The sequence below is a fragment of the Phyllobates terribilis genome, unplaced genomic scaffold, assembly GCF_046119375.1.
Source record: "Phyllobates terribilis strain yellow unplaced genomic scaffold, ASM4611937v1 Scaffold_2__4_contigs__length_985480577, whole genome shotgun sequence".
Taxonomy (NCBI): domain Eukaryota; kingdom Metazoa; phylum Chordata; class Amphibia; order Anura; family Dendrobatidae; genus Phyllobates; species Phyllobates terribilis.
Window position 1 is genome coordinate 103333398 of NW_027362762.1, and position 26094 is coordinate 103359491.

The window sequence follows — 26094 nt, forward strand, 5'->3', positions numbered from 1 at the left end:
GCTGCTGTGTCAGGTGACCAGAACAGCACATCACACTGTTCCGGTCACTTGAGTTCTATAAGCCAATCACAGGCCTCATCGGTTAGGTGAGCAAAGAACAGGACGTCATCACTTCCCCTCCTGACAGAGACCACCAGAGCGACCAGTGCTAGATCTATGGGGTGAGAGGGCGATTATACATCATTTTATTTTTTATTTATACTTCTGTAATAATTTTTTTTTTCATTCAGATAACCCCTTTAAGGTTTTCAAAGTCTCAACTTACAGAATTTGAATGAGATCCTGTATTATTTTCTTCCGAAGGCTGAATACCTGTCCTGGTCATGAGATGTAGAAAGCAGTTGTCTTTTCTGAAAGCTTGGGAAGTGGAACCTTTTTCATCTAGTTGCAAAAAAGTGAAGCACGCAACACAAGGAAGTCCACAAGGATACAGTCCAGAGTAAATGGGCAACCAAAACACCTTTCTCAATCTCCCCGAACCAGCTTCAACCTAGGGACAGCCTGTCTTGATTTCAGCTTCAATCTAAGGGTTGGGGGGTGAGGAACCCGGTGGCCACACACGTTCCCTCTAGACCCTTAGATCTTAGGAAGGACATCCCATAAGTGGTGGCAAACAAACGTGGACAGTGAATACATGTTGCAAAAAAAATATGGAATGAACTAAAATACAGAAATAATTATTACTTATGACTAGAATTCCACGCCGATCTAGCACTGTGGAACCGGAGGTTTCATCTGAAGTGGTGACGTCTCGTATAAAAGTGTGTAGGTGACATGACCACTGCAGTCAATGACTGTCCTCAGTTATGGTATTTGCATGTACCACACATGACTCCTGAGGGCAGTGGTCAAGTAGATTATATAAGAGATGTCATCACTGATATGCACCACCAGGGCGGCGGTGGTGGACAGGTGGAAGATTCAAAGGGTAATTAACGCTTATTTCTTTATTATAAATTACTTTCTCCTGGGCTAATTCTAAAAAGTTCTGGAAAACCATTTGAAGGAAAAATTTTCTCTGGTTTATTGCACCTCAAATGTAGTGGTCTATACAGCACTCTTTGGAATAAAGGTTGTGAGCATGAGGTCCTAAAATACACAGCTCATTTTTGCACTTGTTTGTAAGGTGCTCCCACAGGGACAATCCTAAAGTTGGGCTCTTTCAAGTATAGAGAGAATTTTTGGAAAAGCTCATAAATCTGGAAAACTCTGCCCTATGCCATGGCAAGTTATTCTCTAATGCACCACTACCAGATTGCAAACGACACACCAATAAATCATCTAAGAATCCCAATGAAAAAAAAGTTCAATGAAGGACAAGGAAGGACAGGAATAAATGTACGACAAAACACTACAGAGCTGCACTAATATAGAAAATCAAACTCAGGGTATGTGCACACAGCTTATTTTAGACAGTGACATATCTGCATAGTTTTTGAAGCAGAAGACAACTGGAAAATGACGGTGTTTCTCCGGAAGGTTTTTTTTTTTAAACATCTTTCCGGACATCTTTTGTGGAGGCTTTATCACCGGCACCTTCTTTTGTTGCATTGCATACATAAAATAGTGGCAGCTTCCAAGTGGAAGCCACCAGAAGAATGGATCGGTCACTTTTAGCAGCTTCACAGCTTTAGAACCCTGAAGTGGTTAAAAGTAGTGATGGAAGATGGAACATGTGCACAGCAATGTCGTTTTGGCGTTGCTGTGTATATGCTCATTCTTTTTTATGTCCTTTTACTGCTTTTCCAGGCTGAGTTTGCTTGAAAATGGTGTTATTTGTACATACCTTAAAAAAGGTGGTACACAGCAATCAGCATCCCGGCTTCTGGAAAATCCATAGACTTTAAAATGGCCGCTATGGTTTCCAAACCTGACACTGCAATTATGTGCAGGGAAATTTGGCATTGACCCCCATGGAGAAATGAAGCATTACATTCTGCTGGATACTGCAGTGCCAAAAGTGGCAGAAAACTTGATTGCAACCCCTAAAGCCATGTGCACACACGTTCAGTATTTGGTCAGTATTTTCCATTAGTATTTTACATCAGTATTTGTAAGCCAAAATCAGGAGCGGGTGATACTCCTGGTTTTGGCTTAGAAATACTGATGTAAAATGCTGACCAAATACTGAACGTGTGCACGTGGTCCATCAGGTCTAAATACAAACGTGAACATAGCGGACCCCAAGTATAAGGATCATTTACCTTCATACTGGTCCATTCTACAGTTTCTTCATTAAATTATTTCTTTATTACACAAAATGACAACTATTGAGCATTTTTTCCAGAATTTTACAATAGAAAACACTTTTGGACACGAGATCCCAACAAGAAGCTCAGTTTCCTACCATTTATCTATAGGAACCTTCTCCAAAATCAACATATTTTTTACTCCTGAATGAACACAGATGATGTTTTTTGTAACCAGATGCAACTGTGAAATAGTGCTTAAACCAATCATGTAATAAATCACATAATGCAAACCTCTGCGGCTCGGTGAGTAAGTGTAATGTAATGCCTTGTGGTGTGGTACAGTTGTGATGGAATAGGCAGGTCGCATCTTGTGGTCTAATTTCTGGGAACCACGTTTCCAAACCTTCCTTGGAGGCTCCATTATTTTTATGATTTAATTTGATGTCATGTTAATTTTACATTATAACACTCTCCAGAACAAGCCATTCTTACTCACTGAGGGATTAATCACCTCCGAGTATTGTACCAATTAGGACAATTGTAGGAGGCGTGCGTACACAAGAAGTCCATAAAAACAAATACTCTATTATTTAACCTTGAAAAATCAAAAAATATTGTCTTATATTTACTTTGATATGAATGGAAACCCTATTGATTTAATTTAATTAAATTCACAATTCTCTGCTGGTTAATCCTTAATACATTAATGAACACCACTTTTCTGGCATATAGTTACAAATCAGATGAGTATTTTTAAAGAGGACCTTTCACCAGTTTGAGCAAGAGAAACCACATCAGGGAATACACTGTGTTCCAAATTATTATGCAAATAGTGTTTAGGAGTGATAAGGTAAGAATTTTTTTGTTTGTCAGTTAAACTCATTGATGGTGATGTGTGTCAGGGCTCTTTATATCACTGTAAGCAATTGCAGACACCTGTGCTAATTAGTTTGGCCGGTGTGTCCAATGAAAGGCAAGACCACTTAAGAAGGCTGACCCACATTATTAAGCAGCCTACATTTTCTGGGAAAGAAAAAGCATGTGTCGGCTGCTGAGAAGCAACAAATTGTGGAGTGTTTAGGTCAAGGCATGACTACAATCAACATTGCCAAGACACTTCATCCTGATCATCGCACAATCAAGAAGTATGTAGCTGATTCACAGTACACACGTGTGCGTGCTGATAAGGGAAAATTGAGGACTCTATCCTACAGGCAATTACGTCAGGTTGAAAGAGCAGCGGAAAAAAAAGCCTTTTTATAGCAGCAGACAAGTTTTAGAAGCTGCTGGTGCCTCCAACGTCCCCCGAACAACAAGATGCAGGGTCCTTCAGAGGTTTGCAGCTGTGCGTAAGCCATCCTGTTGACCTCCTCTATCCACTGTACACAAGCAGAAACGGCTCCAGAGGGCCAAACAATACATGAAGACTGACTTCAAAACTGTTTTGTTCACCGATGAGTGCCGTGCAACGCTCGATGGTCCAGATGGATGGAGTGGAGGATGGCTGGTTGATGGACACCCCATGCAAACACGGCTACGGCGCCAACAAGGAGGAGGTGGAGTAATGTTTTGGGCTGGAATCATGGGGAGAGAGATTGTCGGCCCCTTTAGGATCCCTGAAGGGGTAAAGATGAACTCCATAATGTATGTTGAGTTTCTCAAACAGCACTTCCTGCCATGGTTCAAGAAGAAGAACCGTGCATTCCGCAGCAAGATCATTTTCATGCATGATAATGCCCCGTCTCATGCTGCACATAACACATCTGCATCTCTGGCTGATATGGGCATAAAAGGGGACAAACTTATGGTGTGGCCCCCATGCTCCCTGACCTCAACCCCATTGAGAACCTCTGGAGCATCATCAAAAGGAGTGTCTATGATGGCGGGAGGCAGTTCACATCTAAGCAACAGCTCTGGGAGGGTATTCTGTCCTCATGCAAAACAATTGAAGCAAAAACCATCCAAAACCTGACATATTCAATGGACGAGAGAGTTCAGAAGCTCCTTTCGAACAAGGGGTCCTATGTGCAAATGTAACATCACCTAGAATAAAGTTTTGAGTTGAAAACTGTTTGATTTCAGTTTGTAATAACCTTCTAAAGCTTATAATTTCAAAAATGACCATTTTTTTTGTTCTTTATTAAAGTGAAAAGGTTGAAAACTCTGCTGTGCATAATAATTTGGAACATGCATTTTGAGTGTTTTATTTTTTAAAAAATATACTGTTATCATAGGCAGTTTGTACAAAAGCCTTTCAATTGTACTCTAATAGTTATTTGACTGGAAAATTACAATGACTGCAATTCATATAGGTAATTTGGAAAAATCTGAGAAAATATTATTTGCATAATAATTTGGAACACAGTGTAGTGGCATAAAATGTCGTTTTTATTTTTTAACTTCTCATCTCCATCGCGGAGATATTAGCTTCTAAAACTTAGAATCTAATTTTTGCTTAAGACCAAGAGGGCATTAGTAGAGAATCATCTTTGGGGATGTTTGCTTTTATCTGCATGACATGGGGGAAAAAAAAGAGAATATGCCCCCAAAGAAGGTCAGACCAAGAGTTCTCTGTGTGAATCATGTAATGACAGCTCTATTCTCCTTACTGATCTTAGTTGTGATTTTTAGCAGGGAGAGTAGCAGAGCAGAGCTGTGTGCATTTACAAACACCTTTAAAATCCACAGCTCTCATCCCACTGCACGGTCAGTGTAGGAGGAGTGGGAATAGAGATGAACTGACAGTATTGTGGGATATGAGCTGCAGATGCAGAAGGTTTTTGTATTGACACAGCTCTGCTCGTCTTCCCTTCCATGCTTTTAATCACAGTAGGTGTCAGCAGTGAGGAGAGGAGGGATGTGTGACATTACATATTTCACAAAGACAAATCTGTGTCTGACATTTTCCAGGGGCGTACCTGCTGTCGCCCCCTTGGTTGAAAGGAAAATTAAAATCTAAACTTAACAAACTAATATACAGTACAGACCAAAAGTTTGGACACACCTTCTCATGTAAAGATTTTTCTGTATTTTCATGACTATGAAAATTGTACATTCACATTGAAGGCATCAAAACTATGAATTAACACATGTGGAATTATATACTTAACAAAAAAGTGTGAAACAACTGAAATTATGTCTTATATTCTAGGTTCTTCAAAGTAGCGACCTTTTGCTTTGATGACTGCTTTGCACACTCTTGGCATTCTCTTGATGAGCTGCAAGAGGTAGTCACCGGAAATGGTTTTCACTTCACAGGTGTGCCCTGTCGGTTTAATAAGTGGGATTTCTTGCCTTATAAATGGGGTTGGGACCATCAGTTGTTTGTGCAGAAGTCAGGTGGATACACAGCTGATAGTCCTACTGAATAGACTGTTAGAATTTGTATTATGGCAAGAAAAAAGCAACTAAGTAAAGAAAAACGAGTAGCCAGCATTACTTTAAGAAATGAAGGTCAGTCAGTCCGAAAAATTGGGCAAACTTTGAAAGTGTCCCCAAGTGCAGTTGCAAAAACCATCAAGTGCTACAAAGAAACTGGCTCACATGAGGACCGCCCCAGGAAAGGAAGACCAAGAGTCATCTCTGCTTCTGAGGATAAGTTTATCCGAGTCACCAGCCTCAGAAATCGCAGGTTAACAGCAGCTCAGATTAGAGACCAGGTCAAAGCCACACAGAGTTATAGCAGCAGACACATCTCTACAACAACTGTTAAGAGGAGACTTTGTGCAGCAGGCCTTCATGGTAAAATAGCTGCTAGGAAACCACTGCTAAGGACAGGCAACAAGCAGAAGAGACTTGTTTGGGCTAAAGAACACAAGGAATGGACATTAGACCAGTGGAAATCTGTGCTTTGATCTGATGAGTCCAAATTTGAGATCTTTGGTTCCAACCAACGTGTCTTTGTGCATAGTTACATAGTTACATAGTTACATAGTTTATAAGGCCGAAAAAAGACAAGCGTCCATCCAGTTCAGCCTATCTCTTGTGCACTGCAGCTATTCCGCAGCGTTGATCCAGGGGAAGGCAACAAAAAACCATGAGGTATAGGCCAATTTACATCATTGAGGAAAAATTCACTTCCCGACACCAATCTGGCAGTAAGATTAAATCCCTGGATTAATTAACTAAGCATAAGATGTAATTTTATTGTTCTCAAGAAAGGCGTCCAGGCCTCTCTTGAACTCTTTAAGTGAGTTGGACATCACCACTTCCTCTCCCGACGCAGAAAAGGTGAACGGATGGACTCTACATGCCTGGTTCCCACCGTGAAGCATGGAGGAGGAGGTGTGATGGTGTGGGGGTGCATTGCTGGTGACACTGTTGGGGATTTATTCAAAATTGAAGACATATGGAACCAGCATGGCTACCACAGCATCTTGCAGTGGCATGCTATTCCATCCGGTTTGCGTTTAGTTGGACCATCATTTATTTTTCAATAGGACAATGACCCCCAACACACCTCCAGGCTGTGTAAGGGCTATTTGACCAAGAAGGAGAGTGATGGGGGGCTACGCCAGATGACCTGGCCTCCACAGTCACCAGACCTGAACCATATCGAGATGGTTTGGGGTGAGCTTGACCACAGAGTGAAGGCAAAAGGGCCAACAAGTGCTAAGCATCTCTGGGAACTCCTTCAAGATTGTTGGAAGACCATTTCCGGTGACTACCTCTTGAAGCTCATCAAGAGAATGCCAAGAGTGTGCAAAGCAGTCATCAAAGCAAAAGGTCTCATTATATGTCTCATTACTCTGACATGCCAGGCCTGACTTGCCACTTTTTGCGAGGAGAAACGTTACCCCATAGATCCCAGTCTTAAGCCTCTCACCTAGCTAAACTAGATCTCCCACTTTGCACTGATGAGGTGGCAATATCCCGAAACACCATGTATGAAAATTGAGATTCTGATTTGGCTTTTATCCTAAGTCATGTGGCAAGATTCGTTAAAGAGTCAATATTGACTTTTAGGATTGCTACTTCCAACAGGTGGCGCTATAGAGTTCTAGTCCTCCCCCTCCTCTTTGAAGAGGCAATTTGTACATTTGATTGTTCCAGAGTTCTAAGCAAACGTGCGGCGACCGTACTAGGTGGGTGCATGATTTGGTAAATTATAGCATCGTAGTTACTACTTCCTAAACTAGAAATACTCACTGCTCCTTTACAGTAGAGCCGAAGATGTCCTGATGGTGTCCGGACAATCACAGACATTCTTTTTCTGTCGCTGAAACAACCAAAGACGATTATTTTAATAACTTGGTAGTGACAGTGATCTTAGTAGCCCATATACATTACACCGCTTGCTGTCAATGAATGAAAATATTCTTATTTACTTCCAGAAATTATAAACCTGCACAGAACTAATAATTATTACAGGAATAGACCCAATTAGTCTGTAAAGAAACCTTATTACCTAAGCAAAGGTCATTGTGAAGAGAGAGGGAGTGAGGTCAGCGATTGTGAATGGTGGATCCTGTGTAATTTACTAAATATATAAGTGTCACCTTTCATGGTCTGTGATGATAATGACACAGTTGAAAAGTAATTTTAACAGAACACTAAGCGAGTTTAAAATGAGGTCTAGTGGCCAGTGTGAAATTTGCAATTTATTACTTTTTGTTATATGGTGATAAGGAAAGTTAAAAAAAACATATATTATACATTTTTTTAAATATATTTAACATAAAAACTCAATTTAAAAAGGAATTTGTTAGTAAACTCAACCCCCCCCCCCCCTCCCAAACAGCATATGAGATATAAGGGCATGCAGGTCTTTGAAATATAAATCCATCTAAAACTTTACATTGCCTATCTCTTGCAGGTTTCATCTGAAATTAACTCATTTGCATAAGAAAGAAAAAGCTAAGTGCTCTGGGTGTGTCAGAGTACTTAACAAGCCCTCCTCAGTCTTTTTCCCTGCCCAGGACCAGCCCCTTTATTATGACTGATGGTTCCCTGTCTTAATTACTTGTCTAATGCCTAATCAGACAGTAAGCTGTCAATCAAGCTAAAGAGATTGCGCTGGGCAGGGAAACAACTTTTGGAGACAAAGGCTCGGGAAGCGCTCTGTATGCCATTCTTATTGAAGAGCATGAAGGAATAAGATGCTCCGCAAGCCATGAATTCGGTGCATCTTATTAGTGGTGTGTGCCTCCATGCTCCTAGCCAGAAATGTTACTCCAGTCAGAGACTGGAGACATTAGGAAACTAAGCCACTTTTAAAAAATTTGGCAGGCAGCTGTAGCAATGCCCTGACATGACTCTTCTCCAGCTTCTCCCTTTTTTGGAACAGCAGCCCGAAACTGACGTGAAAACTCAAAAAGTTGCTACATTTCAAAATGTTTTATGCCAGTTTTCTGAATGGGGGGGCGGCCTTAATGGCTTATTTGTATATGAATGAAAATGCTAATTTTTTGCAAGTGCAGCAACAGATAGACAAAATAAAGATGTCGATGGATAGCAACAGATAGACGAAATAAAGATGTCGATGGTTAGCAACAGATAGACGAAATAAAGATGTTGCTGGATTTACATCTCAAAACTGCATGTGCAGTTTCTTACTGACAAATTCCCTTACACCTGTAGCAAAATATTAGGGCAACTGCTAAACATCCTTCAGTTGATACATTTTTACATGCACTGATACTTTGTAGCAAACCATACACAGGTGAACAATTTTGCTGCTGAGAACTAACTGATTGAGCATTAACGAGCCGGGACACATTGTCATGGGCGGCTGTGAAAAGTATTACAGCTGTACAGGATTTCACCTTCTGAATGTTAAATGTTCCCAATCACTGTCAGCAAACAGACATCTTAAAAATAGTGGGAAACTGAACGATAAAGTTTATTAGAAAGTTTTAAAACTTTTTTTTATATAGAACAAGGACACTATTATAAATCATTTCTGGAACATGAATTTGTTGCTCATTGTTCTTAATCTTCTTTTAAGACTCAATTTATCTGCATCTCAGAACCAACCTCAAATCTCATGTTATTAACCTCTGACACTGCGGGCACAGAGGACTATTTTGGGCTATGTTTTCTCAAATCTTTTGGAGTTGACTTTGCCTCAAATCATCTACGTGCCCACAGAGTAATATATCAGGCCTAATTGAAAGTTACAATTTAATGTTTCCACCACTGGAGCAAATCACCGTATTTTACTATACATGTTTCAGAGAGTCAAAGGGCACTTTAGCTAAAATGGTCATTATTCACACATCTGACATAAATAGCCCATCGGGAAGGAAGGGTTATTATTTCATGTTTTACCATAGGAGAAGAACTGAACAGCATGGACTATACACAAAACAGAGCAGCGAGTAACAAGATGACCTTCTCTTTTACACAAATACACAACTTGGCTCCGGGAATAAGTATGGCTCATGACTTTTGTTTGGCAGGAGGACCTGGATGTGGGTTCCTCATTAGTAGCTTTCCTAGAAGACATTAAAGGTGATGGAAATGAGGTCTTCTGGATCTGGAAGCCAGGCCTGGTCAGGGGATTAATGAGGACGACTTGCAGTAAAGCATTTATTCTCATCTTCGTGTATTGTGTTCTTGATTTTCGTATGCAATATGCTAAAAGTAAAGTCGCTACAAATTGCCAGTTCCAGGCAATGTCACGCGGCTGCGGTTTAAATGGTCACTGTCGATTTTTGTATAAATCAATAGCACAAGCAAATGTAGGAAACTTTGCAATATATCTTAGAGAAATATCCCTCCTTCTCCACTAGTGAGCCACTTCTTCCCTTCCCCCTGCCTCCTGAACTCATCATTCACTTGGTCAAAATAGACTGAGCTTACTGAGGGATCAGATTACAGCTGTCAATAAGAATCTATGGAGGAAGAGAAGATAGCAGGGTGAGAAGCAGAGTAAGGATAGGTGAACACGACCGTTTTCTCTCCATCCTAGAAAAACAGTCCGCTTATTCTGATCAGAATTTGATCAGAGTGGCATCAGTTTTCCTCGGAAGGTGGAGAGAAAAAAAAAACAGTTTTTCCACCCTCTCTATACTGTTAGTCCGTGAAAATCGGACTGCACTCGGATTTCATCAGAGTGTGGTCCAATGTTTTTCATGGACCCATAGACTTGCATTGCCGATTTTGATCCAACACTCAGATTAAAATCGTACATATCTCCGATTTTCTCCTTAGATCACTCGATGCGAGGAAAAAAATCAGACGTGCACAGCTTCATAGAAAGTCATGGGTATTATCTAGGATATTGGTCGTGTGCATCAGCCCTAAGGCTAAGGTCACACGACTGTTTTTCTCTCATCTGTCCGATTAAGCTAATCACACTCTGATCACTGTTGGATCAGACGGTGATCAGAGTGTGATCTGATTTTCTCACAGGTGGAGAAAGAAAAAGTCTCTCCACCTTCTCCATTCTGTCTGTAAAAATCAGACCACACTCAGATGTCATCTGAGTGCAGTCCAATGATTTTCACAGACCCATAGACTGGCTGAGAGTGATCCAAATATCAACATCAAATCGTACATTGTGTAATTATTTTTCCTTGGACCAGGAAAAATAATCGGATATGTGCACAGCATAAAAGAAAAACATGGGGATGAGTGCTATCCATCAAAACCACAGATTTTTACGGTCGTGTGCACGAGCCCTAAGTATAAGTAAGTGTTCACCACACCCCTGTGCTGGATTTACAGCTACACTGATCAGTTCTTCTGTGTAATGTCCTCCATGCTGCTCCTCCTACTTCATACGTACATGAGCTACAGAGAGAGGAGAGCAGGAATCGCTCATGTATCTGTGCAGTGTATGGGAGACACCAAATCAGCTAGTCACCATCCACTAGCTCAGAGGTAACTAAAAATTTGAGATACAGCCTGCAAAGTGTATGCTGATGAAAAGTGAAGGCTATAAGTCTTTAATGGCCAGAAACAGTGCTTTCTTCATGTACAAATAAGACAGACACTAAAATGACCCCACTAACTTAAAATAGGGGGTCCATAGGATTTTATAGGAATTTCACTCAGTTTGACAGGAAGAATTGTAAAGCATTTAGCGCTATTCTTTCCATCACGTCTGCCGATAGAGAAGTCGGCTCTGGGAGAAAATTAACTCTAATCTTCCTGCGAGCCGCCGGCTTTGAGTAATAGAGGCGTTGAAGGAGCATTGTGAGCAGCATTGTGAGCAGCAGTGTGAACAGCGGCTGTAAGCACGCCCCGACACTGACAGCTCGCTCTGCACAGATACACTTCACAGCCAGAAGGATAGGCCATCAATGTTAAAGTCCCAGACAACCCCTTTAAAAATAAAAACAATTTATAGGGGTTGTCCCAACTACTGGGGCCTACACCGATCAGCAGAACCAGAACAGGGATTTTTAACCCCTGTTATGAATGGACGGGCAGGTCGAATGCCAGAATGACGCTCCATTCATGAATGTACGTCAGGCAAGATCATAGCTGCATCATTCTAACGGGTATAAAAGTGCCCTGTTCTGCAGATCTAAGCGGTCGGACCCCCACTGATCATGAAGCTAAGGATAGGTGATAACTTGTTTTCACCTGACACCCTCTGTATAGATTTTATTGCTGAGATCTAGTATGGATGGAGGGGTGGTCCTTTTTAAAACCCACCCTGAACATTTGCTGAAGACAAATTAATTTCAAACTAATGGCTAGTGTTGAGCGATACCTTCCGATATCAGGAAATATCGTATCGGATTGGATCGGACCGATACTCAAAAAGTATCGGATATCGCCGATTCCGATACCGGAAACCAATGCAAGTCAATGGGACACTAATATCGGAATGAAAATAAACCCTTTCTTTCCTTGTAGGTTAATTCTACATGAAGTAAAACAACTAAGAATAATGTAGAATGTATGCGAAAAGCCGGCAATTCATCAGCGCATACACCGGTACCCGACAATTTACAACAGAAAGAATAGAGCTTCACACATAGATTAGATAGATATAAACATGTCAGTCACATATATATGAAGTACAGTGACAGTGTTGCTTACTGTACTTGTCATTTAGTGTAAAGGATTTATTTAAAAAAATATTAGTGTTTTCATGCACCGTCTCTTTAAAAAAGCCGGCCGGCAATTCAGCAGCGGTACCCGACAATTTATAACAGACAGAATAGAGCTTCACACATAGATTAGATAGATAGAAACATGTCAGTCACATATATATGAAGTACAGTGACAGTGTTGGTTACTGTACTTGTCATTTAGTGTAAAGGATTTATATAAAAAAATAATAGTGTTTTCATGCACCGTCTCTTTAAAAAAGCCGGCCGGCAATTCAGCATCTGTACCCGACAATTTAGAATAGAAGGAATAGAGCATCACACATAGATTAGATAGATAGAAACATGTCAGTCACATATATATGAAGTACAGTGATAGTGTTGATTACTGTACTTGTCATTTAGTGTTAAAATAAAGGATTTATTTAAAAAAAAATTGGCGTGGGGTTCCCCTTAATTTTAGTCTCTAGCGGAGGTTAAGCAGACAGCTGGGGCAGATGTTTGAAGCCTGGGAAGGGGGTAATACCCACGGAGCTTCCCAGGCTACTAATATCAGCCCCCAGCTGAATACCTAGCCTTTACTAGCTATTAAAATGGGGGACCCCCCCCCCAAAAAATGACGTGGGGTCCCCCCTATTTTAATAGCTAGCAAAGGCTAGGCAGACAGCTGGGGGCTGATATTAATAGCCCAGGAAGGGAGCCATGAATATTGGCCCCCTCCCAGGCTAGAAACACCAGCCGTCAGCCGCCCCAGAAATGGCGCATCCATAGGATGCGCCAATTCTGGCACTTAGCCTCGCTCTTCCCACTGCCCTGTAGCGGTGGCAGTGGGGTAATAGGGCTGGGGTTGATGTCAGCTTATAATGCCAGCTGACATCAAGCCCAGGTTAGTAATGGAGAGGCGTCTATAAGACACCCCCATTACTAACCCCATAGTAAAAGTTAAAAAAAAAACAGAAACACCCAGAATAAAGTCCTTTAATTGAAATAAACACACAATTCTTTATTGTTCTAAATTAAACCATACTTACCATCACGCCCATTCCAGCTGAAGCCAACGATCACCTGCAATAAAAGAAAAATAATAAAGCAACATCATCCTTACCTTTCCATGGTTCCCACGACGGCTCCAGCTCTGCTACATCGAGATGACAGGCTGGATCGCAGCAGAACGCTGCCATCCAGCCTGTCATCCCGCAGACACTGAGAAGCGCAGGCTTGCTTGCGCTCCTCAGTGTCTCTCTGTGACGGCATCCAGATGAGCCGACAATGAACTCGGCTCACCTCATGCACGTCACTGACAGCGTGGGAGAATTCTCACGCTGAAGCGCTGAGTGCAGGAGAATTTTCCCACGCTGTCAGTGACGTGCATGAGGTAAGCTGAGTTCATTGGACATGAACTCGGCTCATCTTTATGCCGTCACAGAGAGACACTGAGGAGCGCAAGCATGCCTGCGCTTCTCAGTGTCTGCGGGATGACAGGCTGGATGGCAGCGTTCTGCTGCGGTCCAGCCTGTCATCTCGATGTAGCAGAGCTGAAGCTGTCGTGGGATCCATGGGAAGGTAAGGATGAGGTTGGTTTATTATTTTTCTTTTATTGCAGGAGATCGTTGGCTTCAGCTGGAATGGGCGTGATGGTAAGTATAGTTTAATTTAGAACAATAAAGAATTGTGTCTTTATTTCAATTAAAGGACTTTATTCTGGGTGTTGTGTTTTTTTTAAATACTTTACTAGAAATTCATGGCGGTCATGTCTAATATTGGCGTGACCCCATGAATTTCGGGCTTAGGGCCAGCTGATAATGCCAAGCTGGCCTTAACCCCTTTATTACCCAGTGAGCCACCGCACCAGGGCCCTGGATGAGTTGGGTACAGCGCCAGAAGATGGCGCTTCTATGAACGAGCCATTTTCCGGGGCGGCTGCGGACTGCAATTTGCAGCGGGTGGGGCCCAGAAAAGAAAGCTTGGGCCTCCCTGCGCTGCAGATTCCAGCCCCCAGCTGCCTAGTTGTACCTGGCTGGACACAAAAATAGGGCGAAGCCCCACGTATTTTTTTTTTTTAATTATTTCATGAAATTCATGAAATAATTAAGAAAAAAAGGGCTTCCCTATATTGTTGTGACGCGCCCCTGGGCCTGTGTCGTGCTGCGTTGCGCACGCGGGAGCTTACCCGGAGCCGGATCTCTTGAGGGTTGTAGTCTCGTGGCGGTGATCCGGTCCGTGCCCAGGGAGTCAGACTAAGTGGCGCTGTATTAGCGGTAGATGTTGGACGACTACGCCACCCGTTGAGTACAGCTAAGGAGCTGCTGCTGCAGGGCAGACTGCTGAGGCCGGTGGTAGGATTGTGCAGCGTGATGGTATAACCCCCAACGGGAGGGGTATGGCCTCAGGGCAACCGACGTGGATGATGGGGGTAGCAGGAACCACTCGGAGACGGTACGGTGTAGTTCAGGGTCTTTACTGGTGACAAAGATAGACCCTCCCGGAGTACTGGCTAGCGATTGGGGCCTGGTCAGTCCTTGAGCAGATGGGATCTCCCCTGGCCAGGCGGAGTTGTAGGCCTCCCAAACTAACGATACTCTTCCGGCTACCTTGCTAGAGGCGGGTATAAGTAGCCCACGTCCCTGAGTGTACCGTGTGGTGCTCACCCGTATGGCCGGTGACTCGGGGCCTTCTAGTAGCTTCCGCTCCACGACGGCGGTGCTGGTCCCACGCGTGTGACCGTGCCTTCGGGTTTCTGGGCCAGAGGACCTGCAATCCCCTGCCGGTCGGTTTCTGCTGCTGGATAGGAGTTAGTCCCCACAGCCTCGGACTCCGGGTCCGGTGATAACTTCTCAGTCAGGGCGAGCTCTGCAGCTGCCAGCACCTGACTCCTTGTAGCACTGCTCCCACAGAGCTCCTGATGTTCTTCTCCTATATCTGCTGCTCTTCTCTGTCTCTACTTCTTCTCTACTCACTCACCCTGCCTCAGCCCTAGGTTTATATAGGGGAAGTTCTTCCCCTCCCAGGACTGGGCAGGAGGTGTGGCATGCACAGGATCCCTGACCAAGAGACCTCCCACCTGCTCTCAGACGTAATATCTCTATCACTGTGGCAACCAGACCCCTGGGGTGTCACAGTTGTGTCCGGCCAGGTACAAAGAGGCAGCTGGTGGTTGGGGGCAGCCCATTCCTGCCTACACAAATATAGTGCGAAGCGCCACGTCAATTTTTTTTTAATTATTTCATGAAATAATTTTTTAAAAAAAGGGCTTCCCTATATTGTTGTGTCCGGCCAGGTACAAATAGGCAGCTGGTGGTTGGGGGCAGCCCGTTCCTGCCTGCTGTACCTGGCTGGACACAAATATAGGACGCAGCCCCACATCAATTTTTTTTTTAATTATTTCATGAATTTCCTGAAATAATTAAAAAAAAATTGACGTGGGGCTTTGCACTATATTTGTATCCAGCCAGGTACAGCAGGCAGGAACGGGCTGCCCCCAACCACCAGCTGACTATTTGTACCTGGCCGGACACAACAATATAGGGAAGCCCTTTTTTTCTTTATTATTTCATGAATTTCATGAAATAATTAAAAAAAAAAATACGTGGAGCTTCTCCCTATTTTTGTGTCCAGCCAGGTACAACTAGGCAGCTGGGGGCTGGAATCTGCAGCGCAGGGAGACCCAAGCTTTCTGGGCCCCCCCCCCGCTGCAAATTGCAGTCGGCAGCCACCCCAGAAAATGGCGCGTTCATAGAAGCTGGATGCTGTACCTGGCTGGCATACAAAAATATAGCAAAGCCCACGTCAAAATTTTTGGGAAAAATTAATTAAAAAATAAATAATAATTTAGGGACTGCATCTTTATTAACTCCTCAAATGTCATTTAGTGTTAAAATAAAGGATTTATTTAAAAAAAAAATTGGCGTGGGATCCCCCATAATTTTAGTCTCTAGCGGAGGTTAAGCAGACGGCTGGGGCAGATGTTTGAAGCCTGGGAAGGGGGTAATACCCACGGAGCTTCCCAGACTACTAATATCAGCCCCCAGCTGAATACCTAGCCTTTACTAGCTATTAAAATGGGGAACCCCCCCAAAAAAATGACGTGGGGTCCCCCCTATTTTAATAGCTAGCAAAGGCTAGGCAGACAGCTGGGGGCTGATATTAATAGCCCAGGAAGGGTGCCATGAATATTGGCCCCCTCCCAGGCTAGAAACACCAGCCGTCAGCCGCCCCAGAAATGGCGCATCCGTAGGATGCGCCAATTCTGGCACTTAGCCTCGCTCTTCCACGCTGCCCTGGTGCGGTGGCAGGGGGTAATAGGGCTGGGGTTCATGTCAGCGCCAGCTGCCATGAAGCCCAGGTTAGTAATGATGGGCGTCTATAAGACACCCCCATTACTAACCTACAAAGTGTTAAAAAGAAAAAACACACTACACCCAAAAAAAAATAATTTATTTGAAATAAAACACACAATTTTATTAAATTCTTAGTTTACTAAAAAAAAATAGTTACCTGTCCACGTTCCTGCGCTCATCTCCCATGCACAGCTGTCACATCTGGAGATGGTGACAGCTGTGCATGGCTGCTGTAAGCTCACGCTGCCGGGAACACGTCCGCTCCCGGCAGCGGGAGCCACTGACTGAGGTCACCGGAGTGCATTCAGGCAGCGCAGCTCCGGAGACCTCCTTTACGGCACTGCTGTACCGTGGGAATTTCTCACGATACAGCAGGGCCGTAAAGGAGTTGACCGGAGCAGCGCTGCCTGAACTCCGGCGAACCCGCTTATGCAATGACGGGGCTGCTTTACGGCCCCGTCATTCTAGCGGCAGCAGCGGTTCAGAGCGGTCACATTCTATGTGGTTGCTCTAAACTGGAGATCATCGTGGGACACTCGTGGACTACTACGGAGGGGTAAGGATAAGGTTGTGGTTTATTATTTTATATTTTATTACAGGAGATCGATGGCTTCGGGGAATTAGGTGTCTAGGTGAGTATAGGTGTAGTTTTTTATTTTTTACTTTATTTTAGGTGGCGATCGGCGGGGACAGGTAATGTATGAACTAATTTATTGTAGGCAACCACTGGCCACCAATGACATGTATTTAACATTTATTGGGGACACAGTAGGGCAATTTAAATAGCAGGATCAGGCTGATGGGAACTACTGCTCCCATCGAGCTGATCCTGCTGGCAGGAGTGGACGGGGGACAGACATAGGCCGATGGGAGTAGTAGTGTCACATCGGCCTATGTCTGCCTGCACGCACACACCCGCACACATCACACAGACACCGCACACACCCGCAGACATCGCACAGACACCGCACACACCCGCAGACATCGCACAGACACCGCGCACACCCGCACACATCGCACAGACACCCACACACACCAATCATGAAGGGTCTGGGAGGTGAGGCTGACCTGTGCGACCGTGGGAAAGTTCATGTGAGTTCATGCAATGCAGTCAAGCATGAACTCACATGAACCCTCTGAGGGCACCGCGGCGACTTCAAATGAACAGCTGATCGGCATCACCTGATACCGCAGCTGTTCATTTGAAATAACCGGCGGGAAAGCGCAGCACAGAACAGGAAAGCCGGAGGTGAAGTCTTTTCACTGCCGGCTTCCCCGCCCGGGTCCTTCGCTCCCCGCTCCTTGGTGCTGCGCTCCCCGCCCGGTCCTAACTTACGATCGGGATGGGAGGTGGCGAGGGGAGCGGAGGATCGGGGTGGGAGGCTGCGGGGAAGCAGTATGGGGTTGTGTGATTGTTTAAAAGCCGGCGGCTTTTTACCGCACGCCGGCTTTTAAACAATCAGGAGAATTCTCCCACGCTGGGATGGCATTCTGATGACAGGCTGGATCGCAGCTGAGCGCTGCCATCCAGCTTGTCATCCTTCAGAGACACTGCAGAGCGCAAGCATTATGGGAACTTCCGATTCCGGTATTCGATATTGTAAAAGTATCGGAATTAAGTATCGGAATTCCGATACCGCGAATATCGGCCGATACCCGATATTTCAGTATCGGAATGCTCAACACTACTAATGGCCCTTTAAAAAAAAATAAACCACAGAAGCTTGTGCATGACAAGGATCCAATTCAGCAGTGGTCAGGTGTAGTGATGAGCGAGTATGTTCTGTTAACCCTTTCGGTGAGCATGCTTAGGTGCTCGCTGAGCATTTTCAGCGTGCTCGGCTGTTATGTTTTAGTCACTCAGTGCGCAGATTTGCGACTGTTTGACAGCTTTAATTCCTCACATGTATTAAAGCTGTCAAACCGTTGCAAATCATTCACATGGGAGTGATTCAAACAGAACACCGAGCATGCTGAAGATACTCGGAAAACACCCGAGCATGCTCATAAATCTCGAGTAACGAGCATGCTCGCTCATCACTAGTCAGGAGGAAGATGCCGAAACAAAATTAAGATAGCATTTATTTGTTATTTGATATAATTTAAAAACACTTTGAAACTAACATTTCCAAGAAGAGGACGACAGAAATTCCTGAAAATTGAACATATTTTTCCTTTATACTTAAGACAGACGTGGCCACTTCTTCTAGTACAAGTCCCTCTCAATCATTTCATCCACAAACAAAGGATCCTGCTGCAATTGACCTAATTCACACTCCTAAAAGTCGCTGGGATTCGTCAAGTTTTCATAAAATAGGAAAGAATGATTTCCCCAAGAACTTAATAATAATCAGCTCATTATTTCCCTCCTTGAAGTTTATTATCCTTGAAAATTAGATGTGTAAAAAGATACTCTGCGTTCTCTTTCATTTGCTGGAAATATTTTCCTTGTGGTAAGAGGGGTAATGAGAAGCAATGCACAAACCCTCTCTCAACGATCAAATAATGATTTAATAATATACATAACGAAGCGAAATATCGATCAAACTAACAGATAGCCGGAATAAAAAGACACTCCGCATGTGGGAGACATAGAATTAAGTGACTGATAAGCGCTGGGTAAAGTTACCTTGAGAATTCCAGTACACTGAGAAGCTCATAGGTCTGTTCAGTCCCCATCTAGGAAAAGAGAAATGAAAAACTTATTTGATTTCCGGCCAATAGATGTAATTGTGGCAATAGTGCCACCTGGTGGACAGAAGAAGCAATCACTGTATATGTACTGGCTCCTCATCAATACCCAGAGCAAAAAGTGTCAATGTGACTGTCCGAAAGCATGAGATATATAGCTTTCCTTATTGAAGCCATGGTCCTTGAGATCAGGAATGGTTGTCAAAATTATTTAAGAAAAAGATGATATTTAAATTAAATATATTATATATATACACACGCACACATACATTCAGACCAAAAGTTTGGACACACCTTCTCATTTAAAGATTTTTCTGTATTTTCATGACTATGAAAATTGTACACTCACACTGAAGGCATCAAAACTATGAATTAACAAATGTGGAATTATATACTTAACAAAAAAGTGTGAAACAACTGAAAATATGTCTTATATTCTAGGTTCTTCAAAGTAGCCACCTTTTGCTTTGATGACTGCTTTGCACACTCTTGATGAGCTTCAAGAGGTAGTCACCGGAAATGGTTTTCACTTCACAGGTGTGCCCTGTCAGGTTTAATAAGTGGGATGTCTTGCCTCATGAATGGGGTTGGGACCATCAGTTGTGCAGAAATCTGGTGGATACACAGCTGATAGTCCTACTGAATAGACTGTTAGAATTTATATTATGGCAAGAAAAAAGCAGCTAAGTAAAGAAAAACGAGTGGCCATCATTACTTTAAGAAATGAAGGTCAGTCAGTGAGAAAAATTGGGCAAACTTTGAAAGTGTCCCCAAGTGCAGTTGCAAAAACCACCAAGTGCTACAAAGAAACTGGCTCACATGAGGACCGCCCCAGGAAAGGAAGACCAAGAGTCACCTCTGCTTCTGAGGATAAGTTTATCCGAGTCGCCAGCCTCAGAAATCGCAGGTTAACAGCAGCTCAGATTAGAGACTTGGTCAATGCCACACAGAGTTCTAGCAGCAGACACATCTCTACAACAACTGTATAGAGGAGACTGTGCAGCAGGCCTTCATGGTAAAATAGCTGCTAGGAAACCACTGCTAAGGACAGGCAACAAGCAGAAGAGACTTGTTTGGGCTAAATAACACAAGGAATGGACATTAGACCAGTGGAAATCTGTGCTTTGGTCTGATGAGTCCAAATTTGAGATCTTTGGTTTCAACCACCGTGTCTTTGTGCGACGCAGAAAAGGTGAACGGATGGACTCTACATGCCTGGTTCCCACCGTGAAGCATGGAGGAGGAGGTGTGATGGTGTGGGGGGGCTTTGTTGGTGACACTGTTGGGGATTTATTCAAAATTGAAGGCATACTGAGCCAGCATGGCTACCACAGCATCTTGCAGCGGCATGCTATTCCATCCGGTTTGCGTTTAATTGGACCATCATTTATTTTTCAACAGGACAATGACCTCAAACACACCTCCAGGCAGTGTAAGGGCTATTTGACCAAGAAGGAGAGTGATGGGGTGCTACGCCAGATGACCTGGCCTCCACAGTCACCAGACCTGAACCCAATCGAGATGGTTTGGGGTGAGCTGGACCGCAGAGTGAAGGCAAAAGGGCCAACAAGTGCTAAGCATCTCTGGGAACTCCTTCAAGATTGTTGGAAGACCAATGTACAATTTTCAAAGTCATGAAAATACAGAAAAATCTTTAAATGAGAAGTTTGGACACACCTTCTCATTTAAAGATTTTTCTGTATTTTTATGACTATGAAAATTGTACATTCACACTGAAGGCATCAAAACTATGAATTAACACATGTGGAATTATATACTTAACAAAAAAGTGTGAAACAACTGAAAATATGTCTTATATTCTAGGTTCTTCAAAGTAGCCACCTTTTGCTTTGATGACTGCTTTGCACACTCTTGGCATTCTCTTGATGAGCTTCAAGAGGTAGTCACCAGAAATGGTCTTCCAACAATCTTGAAGGAGTTCCCAGAGATGCTTAGCACTTGTTGGCCCTTTTGCAACTGCCCGCTGTTAAAGCACCGCCTTCTCGCACCCAGGTTCCGTAACATTCCTCCACTCCCGTTGGCTTCCTGAAGGACCCTGCCTCCTGTGACCCCCGCTCCAATGCCCCGTACCTATTCAGACTATAAGATGGACTCCGATTTTATAAAACATATTTTTTTTCCTATTTTCCACCCCAAAATTTGAGGTGCATCTTATGATCCGGTGCGTCTTATAGTTCGAAAAATACGTTAGTAACATTTCTATTTTCAAAGTATTCTTACTTTGCAGCATTGCTTCCACACATGCCTAAAACACTTGCACAGTGTTATATATATATATATATATATATACAATGGGTCAGATAAGTATTGAACACGTTACCAATTTTCTAAGTAAATATATTTCTAAAGGTGCTGTTGACATGAAATTCTCACCAGCTGTCAGTAACAAGCCATCCAGCCCACACAGGCAAAGAAATCAAACCATGGATGTCAACAAATTAAGTTATGTGTAATATTGAGAAATGGCACAGAGGAAAGGTATTGAAAACATGAAGAAAGAGGTGCAAAAAGTCATATCAAGTCATGACCCCAGCTAAAATCTATCAGCAATCCTGCCACTTAGTGAAAAATAATATCAGCTAGTTCCATTGATGGCCTATAAAAAAGTGTCTTATTACAAAGGTGCCACACAAGAAACATCTCATGATGGGTAAAACCAGTTAGCTGTCTCAAGACCTTTGCAACCTTATTGTTGCAAAACATATTTATGGTATTGATTACAAAAGAATTTCTAAACTACAGAAGATTCCAGTGAACACTGTTGGGGCAATAATCTGGAAGTGGAAAGAACATAATTTCACCATAAACTGGCCATAACCAGGTGCAAGATATCAGACAAAGGAGTGAAAAGAATCAGAAGAGTTGTACAACAGCCAAGGACCACCTGTGGAGAGCTACAGAAAGACCTGGAATCAGCAGGCATAAGGCTGTGTTCCCACGATGCGTTTTTAAGCATTTCCGCAGCGGCAAAAACGCTGCAGAAACGCTTAGAAAACGCTTCGTAGAAGGTCTGCCATGTTCCCCAATGATAATCCGCATGTGCTGTGCACATGCTGTGGAAATTTCCGCTGCGGATTATCATTGCGGAAAAAAACGCAGCACTACCAATTATTTTGCAGAAGCACTGCATTTTCGCCGACTTTGACTTGCATTAGAACGCATGGATTACGCATCACTGTATATGTAGATGCGCAATCCACGCGTTCCACTGTGCGGATAGTACACAGGACTAGAGAAGAGGAGACTCTCCTCCGGACCCGGGTACCATAGAAAACTGTAAAAAAAAAGAATAAAATAAAAAATAAATATATACTTACCTTCTGGCGGCCCGCGGTGCACTCCTCCTTGCTTGCCGGCAGTTCTGAAGGACCTGCGCTGACGTCAGAGTCATGTGACGGGTCACGCGACGCTGACGTCGGCAGGTACTTCAGTCTACCGCTGCCGGCAGCCGGGACATTGAAGCAAGACAGCGCGGGCCATCAGAAGGTAAGTATAGATGTATTTTTTTATTTTTTGACATTCTCTCGGGTCACACTATATAAATCCATTCTGTTTGCATGGATTTACATAGTGTGACCAAGTTGTCAAGCACTTACCAAGTGATGCTAAAATCGCTTGGAAAGTGCTTGACACCCGCATGCGGAAATGCAAGTGAGGAACGCTTCACATCCGCATGTCCCTGGCAGGAAAACGCATGTACAATCCGCATGTACAATCCGCATGTACAATCCGCATGCGTTTTTTTCTGCCAGGGAGATGCAGAAACGCTCAGGAAAAAATCCTGAGCATTTCTGCATCGTGGGCACATAGCCTAACTGTTTCAAGGAAAACTATAAGAAATGCACTCAACCACCATGGCCTGTATGCACGTTCACCACGCAAAACTTCATTGCTGAACACAAAGCATGTTCAAGCGCATTTACAGTTTGCTCAGCAACATTTAGACAAGCCTGTGAAATACTGGGAGAATATAGTCTGGTCCGATGAGACCAAAATTGAACTCTTTGAATGTCATAATATGCGCCATGTTTGGAGGCCAAAAGGCACTGCATATCACCCTAAAAACACCATACCAACAGTGAAGTTTAGAGGTGGGAACATCATGGTGTGGAACTGCTTTTCAGCATACGGCACTGGCAAACTTCATATGATTGAAGGAAGGATAAATGGACAAATGTACTGAGACATCCTTGATAAAAATTTGCTGCCAGGATGCTAAAAATGAAACGAGGGTGGAGTTTTCAGCAAGACAATGATCCCAAACACACAGCAAAGGAAACTCAATTGGTTCAGAGAAAGAAAGTAAAACTGCTAGAATTGCCCAGCCACTTACTTGACCTGAATCCAAAAGAAAATTTATGGAAGGAACTAAATCTCAGAGTTCATAGAAGAAGCCCAGGAAACCTTCAAGATTTGAAGAGTGTTTTTGTGAAGAATGGGCCAAAATCACACCGGAGGAATGCATGCGACTAGTTTCTCTATACAGGAGGCGTCTTGAAGTTTTCATTACCAACAAAGGCTTTTGTACAAAGTATTAATTACATTTCAGTAAGCGTGTTCAATACTTTTCCCCTGTGTCATTTCTCATTATTATACATAACTTAATTTATGAACATCCATGGTTTGATTTCTTTGCCTATGTGGATTGGATGGGTTGCTACAGACACCTGGTGAGACTTTCATGTTAGTAGCACCTTTAGGAATATATTTCCTTAGAAAATTGGTGATATGTTCAATACTTATTTCACCCACTGTATATGTATATACACACGCTCACACATATACAGTGGTGTGAAAAAGTGTTTGTACCTTTGCTGATTTCTTATTATTTTGCATGTTTTTCACACTGACATGTTTCAGGTCACAAAACAAATTTAAATATTAGCCAAAGATAACACAAGTAAACACAAAATGCAGTTTTTAACTGAAGGTCTTTAGTATTAAGGGAAAAATAAATCCAAACCTACAGGGCCCTGTGTGAAAAAAGTGATTGCTCCTTCCCCCTTAAAATATAAAGTAACTGTGGTTTATCACATCTTTGGGAAGCTGTGTTCAATTTTCCTATCCACACACAGGCCTGATTACTGCCACACCTGTTCTCAATCAAGAAATCACTTCAATAGGACCTGCCTGACAAAGTGAAGTAGACCAAAAGATCCTCAAAAGCTAGGCATCATGCTGCGATCCAAAGAAATTCAGGAACAAATGAGAAACAACGTAACTGAGATCTATTAGTCTGAAAAAGGTTATAAAGCCATTTCTAAAGTTTTGGGACTCCAGCGAACCACAGTGAGAGCCATTATCCACAAATGGCGAAAACATGGATCAGCGGTCAACCTTCCCAAGAGCGCAGCAACGACTCATCCAAGAGGTCACAAAAGACCCCACAACAACATCCAAAGAACTGCAGGCCTAATTTGCCTTAGTTAAGGTCAGTGTTCATGACTCCACCACAAGAAAGAGACCGGGCAAAAATGGCAGCATGGCAGAGTTCCAAGAAGAAAACCACTGCTGAGCAAAAAGAACATAAAGGTTTGTCTCAGTTTTGCCAGAAAACAGGATTTGATGATTACCAAGACTTTTAGTTGAATTTTGGAAGGTGTATTACCCATTACATCTGGTGTAGAAGAAACACAGCATTTCAGAAAAGGAACATCTTACCAATAGTAAAATATAGTGGTGGTAGTGTGCTGGTCTGGGGCTGTGGTAAATAGAACAATAAAATCTGCTGTCTACCAAAAAATCCTGAAGGAGAATGTCCAGCCATCTGTTTGTGAACTGCTGAAGTGCATTTGGGCTATGCAGCAGGACAATGATGCAAAACACACCATAAAGTCCACCTCTAAATGGCTTAAGAAAAACAAAATTAAGATTTTGGAGTGGCCTAGTCAAAGTACTGACCTCAATCCGATTGAGATGCTATGGCGTGACCTTAAAATTCCTCCAGAGCGCTGTAAAAGACTAATTGCCAGTTATTGCAAACGCTTGGTTGCAGTTGTTGCTGCTAAGCGTTGCCCAACCAGTTATTAGGTTTAGGAGGTAATCACTTTTTCACACAGGGCCCCGTAGGTTTGGATTTCTGTTTCCCTTAAAAATAAAGACCTTCATTTAAAAACTGCATTTTGTATTTACTTGTGTTATCTTTGACTAATGTTTACATTTTTGTGATCTGAAACATTTAAGTGTGACAAACACACAAAAGAGTAAGGAATCACAAAGGGGGCAAACACTTTTTTGCACCACGGTATTTATGTACAGTGCCTAAGAAAAATATTCATACCCTGTGAACATTTCCACAATTTTTCAAATTACGCCCTGTGATGACACAGCTTCTAATCTTAATTAGCCAGAAGTCTAGATTTGTTAGGCCAAGAGACTTATACACTGTTGTGTTTGTGTTGACTTTTGATTGTGTGTGTTTCTTTGGTGGGTCAAGAAGGACAAACTAGTATTTGTATAACCCTGAATATTGACTTCCATTGGTCTGTGAATAATGATGTTTGTTACTATGCTAATTGCATATTGTACTAAGCCAGCTAGTTGTTGATTTACAAGAGCAGGGGGATAGCAACTATGTAAATTGATTAAATGCTTAAATGCTCAAACAATGAGACATGAGCCCTGCACCTTCCCTGCTTGACCTGTGGATGTGTGCTTGAAAGGACAATTGTGGACTATTTAAGGAACATATGCCTTTGTAGCAGACAGACTAGAATCAAAGAATCAGAGAGTCTATTTAGGACAGTAGTTTTTGTAGCATGGCTCCATCCAAAGAGACACAGATTTGGATTCTACAGGATTCCAGCCTAAGGGTACACGGCCCTGACCGGAAGGATACAGATGTGC

At 42.9% G+C, this 26094-nt stretch overlaps 1 protein-coding gene across 4 annotated transcripts in view; it reads right to left on the reverse strand.

Annotated features, from left to right (window-relative positions):
* The window catches only part of ATP8A2 (ATPase phospholipid transporting 8A2), a 999149-nt gene that overhangs the window by 673885 nt on the left and 299170 nt on the right, over window positions 1–26094 (reverse strand). For all 4 annotated transcript variants that reach the window (XM_073662455.1, XM_073662456.1, XM_073662454.1 and 1 more), the window contains 2 exons: window positions 19166–19215; window positions 7341–7410 (listed from right to left, as the gene is read on the reverse strand). In XM_073662455.1, the coding sequence (XP_073518556.1) occupies window positions 7341–7410; window positions 19166–19215 (120 nt within the window). The remainder of the gene's footprint in view (window positions 1–7340; window positions 7411–19165; window positions 19216–26094) is intronic.